Below are 11,483 nucleotides of genomic sequence, written 5' to 3' on the forward strand. Positions count from 1 at the left end.
TGCTGATAAATCAGTTGTTAAGTTTCCCTGCAGTGAGCCATTTTACATCAAACCACTCTTAAAGACTTTGTTTACATCTTAATTCAATCACACATACATGCTGAACAATTTTTTCCTGAGAGGTTTAGGTCACTATAGGCCACACGTTTAGTTGTACACAGTAAAACCTCAGTAATCCTAAAATATTGATAGTACGCTGTAGTTTTTGAAGGCCAAGGCTACAGAGCAGAAACTTAATTTGACTAACACTACAAACATACACAGACAGAAGACTATAATTAGCAGCACAAAATTACAAGTACGAAGTCAACGACATGACCATATTCCAGGTTGAAATTTATATTGTATTAAATGAAACTGGGGGTGTTTGACAGAGTTGTACAAAGTGTAATACTATCGAAAGATTAAGAACAATTTAACATCAGTTGAAATACCAACTCAGCTGGAAGGCTATTATTAATTATCTTTAAGTGCATAGAGTTCCCAATCTCTGTAGAGTTTTAATAATCCTTTAATAACCATCATCATTAAAAGAGATACAAAATGTTGAGCTTCTGCATCATTCAAATACACCACAGCTTCCAAAAATAAACCTTTGTCTCAAATGTGACATTATCAAAAAGGTAAAAATGTATACACCTATTCTACTTGTATTTAAACTGTAAAACCTAGCGGGTAAAACCAACATAATAAAACAGAAATGATCGGTGGAACGAAGAAGTGAGGTTGAAAAGTTCAACTGAGGTTACAGGAGTACAAAAAAGGAACGACATGCAAACCTCCCTCCCTGCTATGTAGAGGACAATCTCTGCATGATCAAAAAGGGGTCTTGATTCAAATGCATAAAAATTGGCCTAAAACAAGCTGAAAATAGTTACAAAAAAGAAAACTGAACAGTAAAAAGTGTTAAATACAACTAAAACAAGAGTAACACAGATCTATACAATGTGGAACCGTGGTCCCGGCGTGGCGATGATGTCGCTGTAGGGCTCAGCTTGGGACAGATCGACGGCTTGCTGTTTCTTCAGGACCAGGAAACTGTAGAACTTGGCTGCGGCTTGTTTTTTGTTGTTGTTCCTGCACAGTTCCAGCAGGCTGATGGACTGGGCGCCGGTTTTAGCCACCACACGCTGCAAAAACCAAAAGCAATCAATTAGACTTCGAATCGTGCATTAAAATACTGCATTATGCAGCAAGAACACGGTGTCTCAAAAGCCTCAAAAACTACTTGGTCAGCCTGAACCATGATTGTACCTTGTTAGACCATGTCTCTAGTCATATTAGGCATATCATATCCAATTCACATTAAAGAGATTTTATCCTACTTATCTGTTGATCACATAACTGCACCAGTGGGCAGGGAAAATAGTATTACCAGTAATAATATTTCTCCTCCCATTACTGCAACCACCCATTACTGAAAGAAAAAGCTTAGCTAGCTCATAAACCCTTATTGATAGTTTTTCACTCGCAAACATGAAGAAAGCAAAGGTGTTATGACTTTTGATTCATGCTGACATGTTGAGATATACTGCTATATCAAATATGATTAGCATAGGAAGAAGATGGCAATTCTTGATGCCATTATAACACTGCAGTAACATCAGTGGCATACCTGAAGTCCATGCAGCATCTGCTGGGTTCTCTTGTTCCATCTCCTCTCCTCTTGGTCCTGGTCTCCACCTTGACCCTCTGCCTCCTATTTAAATCAAACAATAACAAATTCTGTCATCAGACAGCTCCAAAGCCACACTAACTGAGTGAGGTGAAAAGGCAAATGCTCTTTGGTCTTCTCATATTTCTCAAGCAATGCCCTCATTGCAACACCCCTGTTGAATATGCCTATTATATTGCGTCCATTCAACAAAGCTGCTGAATCTTTTCCATAAGTTAATATTCTTAATGTTTAGTCTGAGTGCTAAATTTTACTTTTTTTGTCTACAAAGTAAATTTAACAAGTGACAAAGCTCTTACCTCCTCCTCCTCGCTGTCGTCTTTGTCTTTGCTTTTCTCTCCCAACAGGTCTAGCTCAGGGACGAGTCTGGAGAGGTTGGTGCTGTCCTCGGGTGGCAGGTCAACCTGTGGCATATCGAGCTGCTGGGACAGCACAGACTGCTCCACCGGTTGCAAAGTCTGATCAAGCATGCCCATTGGCTGCAGAAGCAACACACAAATAAACATAGTATTACATACTCTATACACACACACACACACACACACACACACACACACAACACTCTACATAATTGTCTAATGTTATTTTATTATTATTATTTATTATTAAATATTAGTTTCACAGCAGTTACAAAATAATTCATAGTCATTATTGTATAATAAGCCTTAGATTGAACAGCTGAGTAATAAGCTGTCAGTGTAAGAGGTTAAATAATATACATGGCTAAGAACTATATTACAATTTATTCTGCATATTGCCATTCTACTAATCTTCCTTTGAATCAAATCATGAGGGCTTGAACAGAGTCCGAGTCCGACATTGGTGATAATCACAAAAATAAACCTGTAAGGAAAGATAAGCATGAGGAGGAGTAGCTGGCACTAGCTGACTCACCGGCAGAACTGTCTCAGGCTCCTGAGACTTGCGCTTGACTCCTCGCTGTCTGGAGGGGGGAGGCATCAGAGTCTCGTCCAGAGCTGTTCGGCTGCCCTCGATAGATGAGACCTGAAGCATGCTGGGCTCCTCCACTATGGTCTGATCTGTAACAGACAAAACAATACAAATTCACTCTCCATAGTGTTTTAAACTTGCACAGAGAAACAACAGCTAAACGTATGAATTTATCTTTATCAATTTAAAGCAACTTAGACACCCATTACAGCCCCTTAAAACAAATTCTGGTAAAGCGGCAAGAGGCTGAAAAGCAAACTGGCAAAAGGAGCGAGCTGTCTGACAGCTGTGCCATATTCTGAACAATTTTTGAGCATTTTTTCAGCTTGCCATCATCTTTAAATGCACCGTCTCTGGATGAGCTGGCATATGAATAAGTGCCTCAAGAGAAAGCATAAAGACTGTGCAGATTTCAAGACACAAATATACATTATGTCTATGACATTTCAATTTACCATACGCCATAATGTTTTGTTACCTATGCGCTGTGAGCCAAAGATAACTTTGCAAACCCATGTTAAGCCAGTAATCAGACAACTCTGGTTGGGCAGTTTGTGATGCAACTTTCTTGCCACATACCATCCACTATAAAATAGGTATCACCAGCAACCATGGACAACTGCAAATTGAAGTGTGAGTTGTATTTCATTTACACATATTTACAGTCAGCTCTGCAGAGGAATTCCACTTGTCACACTGAGTTGCTTAATACTTAACCCTGGCCAATCTGGAACTCCTTTTCAAAATAAACCCAACTATTATCTGTCTGGGAGCTGAACACAGCTGCAGACAGTAGCCAGACCATTCAAACCATACGTTCAAGGCCAAATGCGACACTTCAAAGCTCTCATCTTTACTGTCCAACATCACGTGTCAACATACTTACCGATAACATCTCTACTTTGCGTCAACTGCTCTTCTCGGGGAACTTCAGGGTTCTCAAGCTCCCTCAGGAACTCCTCCAGACTGTCAGCCTCGCCACCCTTCCTCCTCTTCCTCAGCTCATCCGGCACCAGCGGGGTCAGGCAGCGTGTGAACATCTGCCACATCATACGCTTAGCATTACTTTACTTGAATCAGCATATTTTTTTTAATTCTGCACAGATGCTAATTTAGGCAATGAGGTGCATATACCAGCTTTTAACACACAGGCTATTCCAAGTCTTGGATTACACTACACCAGCAATGAGTATTACCAGACTGGATTAAACGTTTGTTGAGCTAATTTGTTGCAGCTCAGCACAAGGCATAAAGGTCAAGAACAACACTAGTAAGCTCTATGAAACCCACACTGAACTCACACTAAACTAATAAAAACCTGTATGGAATGAGGGAAAGCATTGACTTTGGTAAGACTGACTGTTGAGATACCTTAAGCAGTCTGCCGTTCCAGAGTGGCTGTGCAGGCAGGGAGAAAAGCTTCTCCACCCCTCCAGTCTCCTTCCACATCATCAGCTTTTTGGTAGGTGGAGCCAGGTCCAGTGTGGTCACAATGTCTGAGTAGTCACTCAGCTGGGCACGGATGGTCTTACTGTCCAGCTCCTTCAAGCTGTCCACAATCAGCTTTCTCTTCCTCTTAGCCTTTGTCTCTTTCACTGTGAATGATGAGAGAACCTTCAGAATCTCATGCATTCTGCACTTGTCATTGGGGCGGAGCTACACTTAACAGCACAATTCTTTATTTTTCCTCACCAGAAAATTCCCCAGGTAACATCAAACTGCAAAGAAATTCTATTTTGCTTTGGCTGTTTCTTTACCAGTGATGTCGATGGGCTCCAGGGCAAAAGCCTCCTCCTCATTGGGCACCAGTGTGGTCTGCTCTGTCTGGTCTGTGGTGTTGGGCAGGGGCTCAACAGGGCCCGAATCAGGACTGTCCGGAGCTCCCGCAGCTAAATTGGCAACATCGTACAGAGGAATAAGCGATGCACATTGTTTACTTAGACAGATGCAGAATCCTACACCCTGATAGACAGCAATACGCATTCTAAAACACAAATCAACAAATTACTATAAAACCTGAATCAAAGCCTTCAAAACTGGCAAAATTCAAATGAACAACTAATGAGTTAAAGGTAATAGAACTGATATGGCATCACATGAAGCAGTAAAAGAAAATTAGCTCACGGGAAAAGTTGTCAAAGTCATCATCGTCATCTCCGTGGTCTGGGGGCATCATAACGCTGTCGGTGATGGCTGGAGGATCATCAAATATTCCTCCACCTCCATCACTGCTCAAGAGCTTATCCACTAAAAACAAGCAAATAGTTCTATTCATTAAAAAAAACTCAAACAGAACTACTCCAGTACATCAACCAAGAATAATCCATTTATCCAAAAAACAAGTTCCTAACTGTAAATCACACCATTAGGGCCGTCTACAAAGTATTTACCGAGTATTCCGCCATCACTATTTTCCAGGTTGTTCTCTCCAAAGTCATCATAGTCAAGGTTAGTTGACTTATCAGGCAAGTGGGCAGGGCCAGGCTCTGCCTCCAGCAAAAGATTGGAAGCAGATGATCCGTGGATGATGTCCATATCTAAGGCACTCTCCTCCCTCATGATCTCCCGGTCATCCATGCCAAAGTCACCTGTCATACACACAAAAACAGTAGGTTACCAGGGTGCAGAAACAATCTACATCAGTAGATTTATGGCCAAAATAACACTAGGATCATGCGCTATAGAACATTAATGAAAAAGAAAAAAAAACCCACTACTTTATTTAACTGAATTATTTATTACAGAAGTGTACCACAGGTGCAGTTAATTTACTTTAATTTATTCTTACCGAAGTCGTTGTCGGCCATGATGCTGAGATTGCCCACCTCCTCCCTCATGGTGATTTCCTCCACTCGGCTCTGGTTCAGATGTAAACTGCTGTGCTACATCTATGTCACTAGAAGAGGGGAAAACGCAGAGCAACGTCAATTCCACAAAGATGCTTTTAAGCAGGGCATCTGAGAATGATTTTTACACTTAAGATTGAGCAAAGCTCAAAGTTGGAAACTATAAGCAATGTATCACCACAGGTCACTGGCACTAAAAAGCTGAAACCTTTGCATGACAGTCAACCTATCAAGACCAATCCTTGGTAATCATTCCAATATTTCTACTCCACATATTTTCTTTTATTCTATATAGTGGATTATAGAGACCGCTAGAAAACACTCCAGCAATTAACCCCTCCGGGTTGAAAACTGGTTTATTTAGTAGAATCACCATTTACAGTAAGCGCTGATGTAGAGGTGGCTGATACAATATTTCATCAGCATTGTAATAAATGTCATAATACACTTTTCAGCGCATACAGGGACTATTAGTCAGTAATCTTTAAATCCTGACATGTTTCACAACAAAGTCAGTATAATTAGACCAGTAGATTTAGTGCATTGCAGTTTCTGAAACATTAAATAAAAATCAATGAAGCCATTGATTTTTTTTATTACTAAAATGTCTTAAAGTATCATGATTTGAATTTTTTGCCATATCGCCCACCCTTACATTGCCTAAGCCTTGACGAATTAATACTCAACTGCCTCACATTACTGATCTCCATTTAAGGGTTTGTGTCCTACATTTATGCTGTATTTGATCTGTTCTCAGACATGCACTTGGTAACAAAACGGTCATTTTTATGTAGCAAAAACAGTCATATTTAATTTTACATAACCCTTTCCCAACCTCTCTTCATCCCCTAAAACTAAATGGTTTGGTTGTGTTACTATGTTTGAGAGACATACGTAAATGACCCCTGTTCTGACTGGCTGTCAAGCCTCAAGCCTCATTCAAAAAGCAGTCAGTGTTTAAAACTTTAAATGGTTATAGAATCAATAGGTTGATCTGTAAATGCATTGGTTTTCACAACGTTACAAATTACAAAAAACTAGCTGTTTTTTGCAGCTCAGTTTCCATACATGGGACCATACGAGTGGTGAGTGAATGTTATGCTTTGAAACTAACACAGTTATGTACTATATCACTCTTGTAGTCAAAAACATATGAAAAATTTGCCTTTTCATGATATTGGCTCTTTAACACTAACAGGCAATGACTCTATCACATGACAAACAAAGGGTCTTGAACAACAGCAACGTGCAAACTTACTCCAGGTCTGGAAGGGGTTGATCAAAGTCATGGAACTCCTCTGGCAAGGTGATGGCGTTGTAAGCAGCCTCACGATTGTCTTCAGGGAGATCCACAACACCTGACGAGCACAGACAATTCAGAATAAATTAAATGCTTCTTCCTTTAGCACAGACAGCTGTATCTTCATGTACTAAATGTCAACGAATGTAGATCACAATAAACTCAGAAGATAAAACAATAAATGTGAACCTAACGGGTACGCATTTCTGTCATTACCTGGTCGGAAAGCCATTTTGATCTTAATGAATGCCTCATTACAGTCGGCAAGCAGGTATTTGGCTTTCCTATGGTAGATCCTCACCACACCCAGGAGAAGATGACCAGATGTACGCAAAGCCATTTTCACCTACAAAAGTAGCACCAATTTAGTAAGGGGGAAGACAGTCTACATAAATTTACATGCAACAGGTTTCATCACGCAGTTACAGCCCAATAACCAACACCAAATAAAGAACAAAACACACCTTGGGTGAGATTATGCTTTCCACACTGCTTTCCAGGTTGCACTCGAAGACATGGGCCTTGGTCAGCTTCTTGTCCCAGTGGGCCGCTAGCCAGATTTTGGCCAACGGCCCACGTTTGCTGAGGACGAAGTGGGCGTAAAACATTGCCCCTCAAAGATCACTCAAAGATAAAGGGGCTGCTACACCTGGGAGACACAAAACAAATTATAGCAACTTGTTGCTCTTAAAAGACCACTGGCTTACCTGATCTTCACCCATCTTAAAAGAGTATAAAGCTAATCTCAAAAAGGAAAAAGCCCTATGAGCTGCTAGTAAGAGCCTTAGATTTAGTGTAAAGCAACAAGCAAAGGCAGTTACACTAATTTTACAAAATTTATGTATAATTACACAGTTAACATCAAAAATGTGGGGTTTGTGCGAAATGCTTTTATAGAGTCAGAATTGTTCATAGCGGTGGTGATAGAAACTAGACTTCTCAGAAGTTTAACGCCTCTAAAGCTCCCTCCCAGACAGCTATTACATGAAATGGTTGGCACTGGCTGCTGTCCGAGACACCGTTTTACAGTAGTTTGGGTCTAAAACCTGTTTATTTTTAAGCCACTCGCAGCAGAGAGGTACATAAAGAGCATTCCACGGCAAAATATTCTCCAAAAGAAAACCTAATTTTTCCAGAGTGGCCATTACTTTCATTAATACAAAAACTAAGAAGAGATCTGTAGATTCATTCGTGGTTTTGCATAGCAAATAAAATGGCTATATTTGCATTGTAGACAACTGGAGTCCTGGTTACTACCGTCACCACTGTAAATAAATCTGAGTTAGTACGTTTCTCTGCAATCCACCATTTCACACAAAACCTCTCTGAATGACTTTGTTTACATTTCAACTTCTGAATTACACAGATTTTGTAAAAAATCGGTGGACTTCCCCTTTAAAGCACGCACTCTAGTATTTTGCGTGAAAGACGTTTCATGCAAATTAATTCACCGTACATGCAGCTACGTCCATCTGAACTAATCTAAATGTAGACCTTTTCGGTCAGTATTCGATAACTCCCATTAACTTATCGTTAAAAAGTGCGAAATTATTTAATGACGCCAAGCATGTTTACATCAACCAGCTGCAAAGCGACGAACGTTCACGACGAGGCTGAAACTGGCTTCCTATTCGCCAGCTTCTTGTTCGAAATGTCCCGTTCCACCTTAAATGGCGCAGCAGTTATATGTTGCACCGTTTAAGGTGGAACGGGAAAATCTGAACAAGAAGCTGGCGAATAAGCGAACCAATAAAGGCGCCAGAAAGTAACTGCTGCACCATTTAAGGTGGAACAGGAAAATACATTTTAAGGTGGAACGGGAAAATTCGAACAAGAAGCTGCCTTCAGCCTCGTACGTCTGCGTTAGCTGGAAAAAAAAACAAACAAACACGAAGCTAACGTTAGATAACTAGCTAACTAAGCGGTCTCTTGTGTAAGAGTTTACACACATTAATGCGCACAAACAAAAGCAACACTGCAAACAGAATCAGCCAAGTTTACTCGATCATTAATATTAGTTACTCTGTGCAGCTAAAAGCAAACTAGCGCTACGGCTAGCATACAAGCTAACTGATTAGCAAGTGTTAGCTTAGCTGCTCCTCAAAACTAACAACGCGCTGGCGTCAAAACACGGTCGAGCGCATTGGAAACAAAATGCAAATGTGGTAAGAGGAACGGTATTAATTAATTTGGTCCGTAAAGTAACCTAAACCGAACGAAACTGCAAGTTAAATGCTAAAATTGCTAACGACTCTAACTAGCCTGACGGCGCAGCTAGCCTAGCGAGCGGTCGGAAATTTTGATTAAGCGCTCCAAAAAGGCCGCAGTTCGCTTACGGACACAAACCTGCTCAAACTCACCATTCAACTGTAATGTCTCCGCAGCGGTGTGGAGTGGTGTAAGTTCTCCCTTCCCCGCTGGAGAGAGGTTAAAAGCGGTTTCCCTCCTTCCTCGTCCCTCTCATTGAATCGCGCTAAGATGGCGCCTCCCGCTCAGCGACGCTTTAAAATCAGCGGGATGTTTACGGTCGAAATTCGGCTGCAGGCGGAGCGAAGACTAAGCGGAGCGCGGGGCGGTGCTCCAATCAGAGCAACTGCGCTTTGCCTTCTAGTACACTGGATAAAAAGCACACTAATGTGATGTTGCTTTCAAGTCCCGTCGGAAATGGTCTACGAGACGAGCACACATAAACGCCACCACAGCGTTACGGAGCCTCTAAAGTAATATGGTGATCATTTTTTCATAAGGCGTGGCCTCAAATTGATTGTCAAATTGTCATGGATTACTATAGTGAGGCCACAAATCACTATACTGAGGCCATGAATTAGAATATTGTAGACACGAGTTAACTTTCTTATACTCGTGGCCTACAGTAATGCATGACCTCAAAATGATAAAATTCTGTGGCTTCAGTATAGGAAATTGTGGCCTCAGAATAGTAAATTGTGGCCTCAATATAGTAATGTTTGGCCTCAGTATAGTAAAATGTGGCCTCAATTGTGGCCTTAAAATAGTAATTTGTGGCCTCAATATGGTAATTCATAGCCTCAATATCATATATTGTGGCCTCAATATAGTAATTTTTGGCCTCAGTATAGTAAATCGTGGCCTCAATATATCGAACTGTGGCCATAATATAGTAATTTGTGGCCTCGATATAGTCATTCATAGCCTCAATATCATAAATTGTGGCGTCAATATAGTAATTTTTGGCCTCAGTATAGTAAATTGTGGCCTCAATATACAGAATTGTGGCATTAATATAGTAATTTGTGGCCTCAATATAGTAATTCATATCCTCAATATCTTAAATTTCAGCCTCAGTTTACCCAATTGTGGCCTCAAAATAGTAAATTGTATCCTCAATATAGTAAACTGTGGCCTCAATATAGTAAATTGTCGCCTTGATATACCATATTGTGGCATTAATATAGTAATTTTTGGACTCAGTATAGTAAATTGTGGCCTCAATATAGTGATTTGTGGCCTCGGGATAGTAAATTGTGGCCTACGTATAGTAGTTAATGACCTTAATATAGTAATTTGTAGCCTCAATATAGTAATTTGTGGCCACGCCTTATTAAAAATGGTCACCATGTCACTTTAGGGGGCTCCCTACCATGTCTCAATTATGAGCAAGGTTATTTTTTTAATGAACCCCACCTTTCTGAGTTAGAAGAGTGTCAATAAAAACTAATTCATGAAGACCAGGTTGTATTGGAAACGGTTGGATTTTAGTTATTCAGCAGGGAGACAAAACACTAGCAGGCTAGGATTCAGTTTAGCTGCTTTTTTTAAAAATAGATACTTTCTGGGAACACTGGGATGAGGGTGTTCAGACATCCCTCTCTAACTCTCACATGTGCTCTTCTTTTCATTGTCTCTGCTAAAATCACAGTGACTGGAAACAATAAAATGCGAAATGAATAAAAATGTCTTTTAAAAAAGTTTTTTAATACAGTAGAATAATGTGATTGTGTGGTGAGATTATTTTGCTAAAATAACATTATTATTGTAGAACTATAGCTGTGTTTTGTCTTGTTTATTTTGTGGGCGGAGAGAGAAGTATGAAACAAAAGCACAGTGTAATATGTCTTTAATAGGAACATGGAATAATTGCAACATTTGATTATGAAATGAATAATAAGAATGTCAGTTAAATTTGTGCACACTGATTTTATGATGAGGTGAGAGCCATTGACTTGTATTCTTGCTTTTTTTTCTTTTTTTCTTTGTGCTTTGTTTTAGAAATACTATGTACGATTTCAGTTTATTATTGTATATTATCAGTTTTGAATGAAATGCTAATCAAACAATTCAATCTGTCGCACATTACCAGTCTGCCAGCACTCAGCACAAGGTGATTCCACACCAACTCACCTGGGCCTGTCTAGTCACGTCATGGATTTCCATGAACATATTCAAGCAAAAACTTCAGTTTAAATCATACAACCATGCAAAATTTAACTGCTTTCATGAATTGTTAACTGGGTGGATGGATTTTTGCCTACAGAAATTAAAGCCATTTTTAACCCTCTGACTGTCTGTTGTGGTTGTCAGATGTCCATGGACTGTAGAGCTGCAGGTGGAAGAGGGCAGCATTGTCTTACAAATCAGTCCTATCTCTGAGATTTCACAGAGTGCTTCTTAGTTCCTGAGGAACAGGCCTCGTTCTTCTGGTGTTGTGTTCTTTAGATCGGGGCGTCAAACT

At 40.1% G+C, this 11,483-nt stretch overlaps 1 protein-coding gene across 1 annotated transcript; it reads right to left on the reverse strand.

Moving 5' to 3' along the window:
• Positions 1–330: 330 nt before the first annotated feature.
• Positions 331–9,310, reverse strand: rad21a (RAD21 cohesin complex component a). Its single transcript, XM_036558570.1, is given in 15 exon segments — positions 331–1,130; positions 1,616–1,699; positions 1,975–2,154; positions 2,570–2,715; positions 3,513–3,666; positions 3,998–4,221; positions 4,384–4,515; positions 4,751–4,873; positions 5,017–5,214; positions 5,415–5,493; positions 5,495–5,522; positions 6,731–6,830; positions 6,989–7,118; positions 7,237–7,421; positions 9,133–9,310. Coding segments are annotated over 14 exon segments (1,914 nt in total). The 5' UTR covers positions 7,381–7,421; positions 9,133–9,310; the 3' UTR covers positions 331–938.
• Between the last annotated feature and the right edge of the window lie 2,173 nt (positions 9,311–11,483).

Source organism: Colossoma macropomum, unplaced genomic scaffold (assembly GCF_904425465.1).
Source record: "Colossoma macropomum unplaced genomic scaffold, Colossoma_macropomum, whole genome shotgun sequence".
Classification (NCBI taxonomy): domain Eukaryota; kingdom Metazoa; phylum Chordata; class Actinopteri; order Characiformes; family Serrasalmidae; genus Colossoma; species Colossoma macropomum.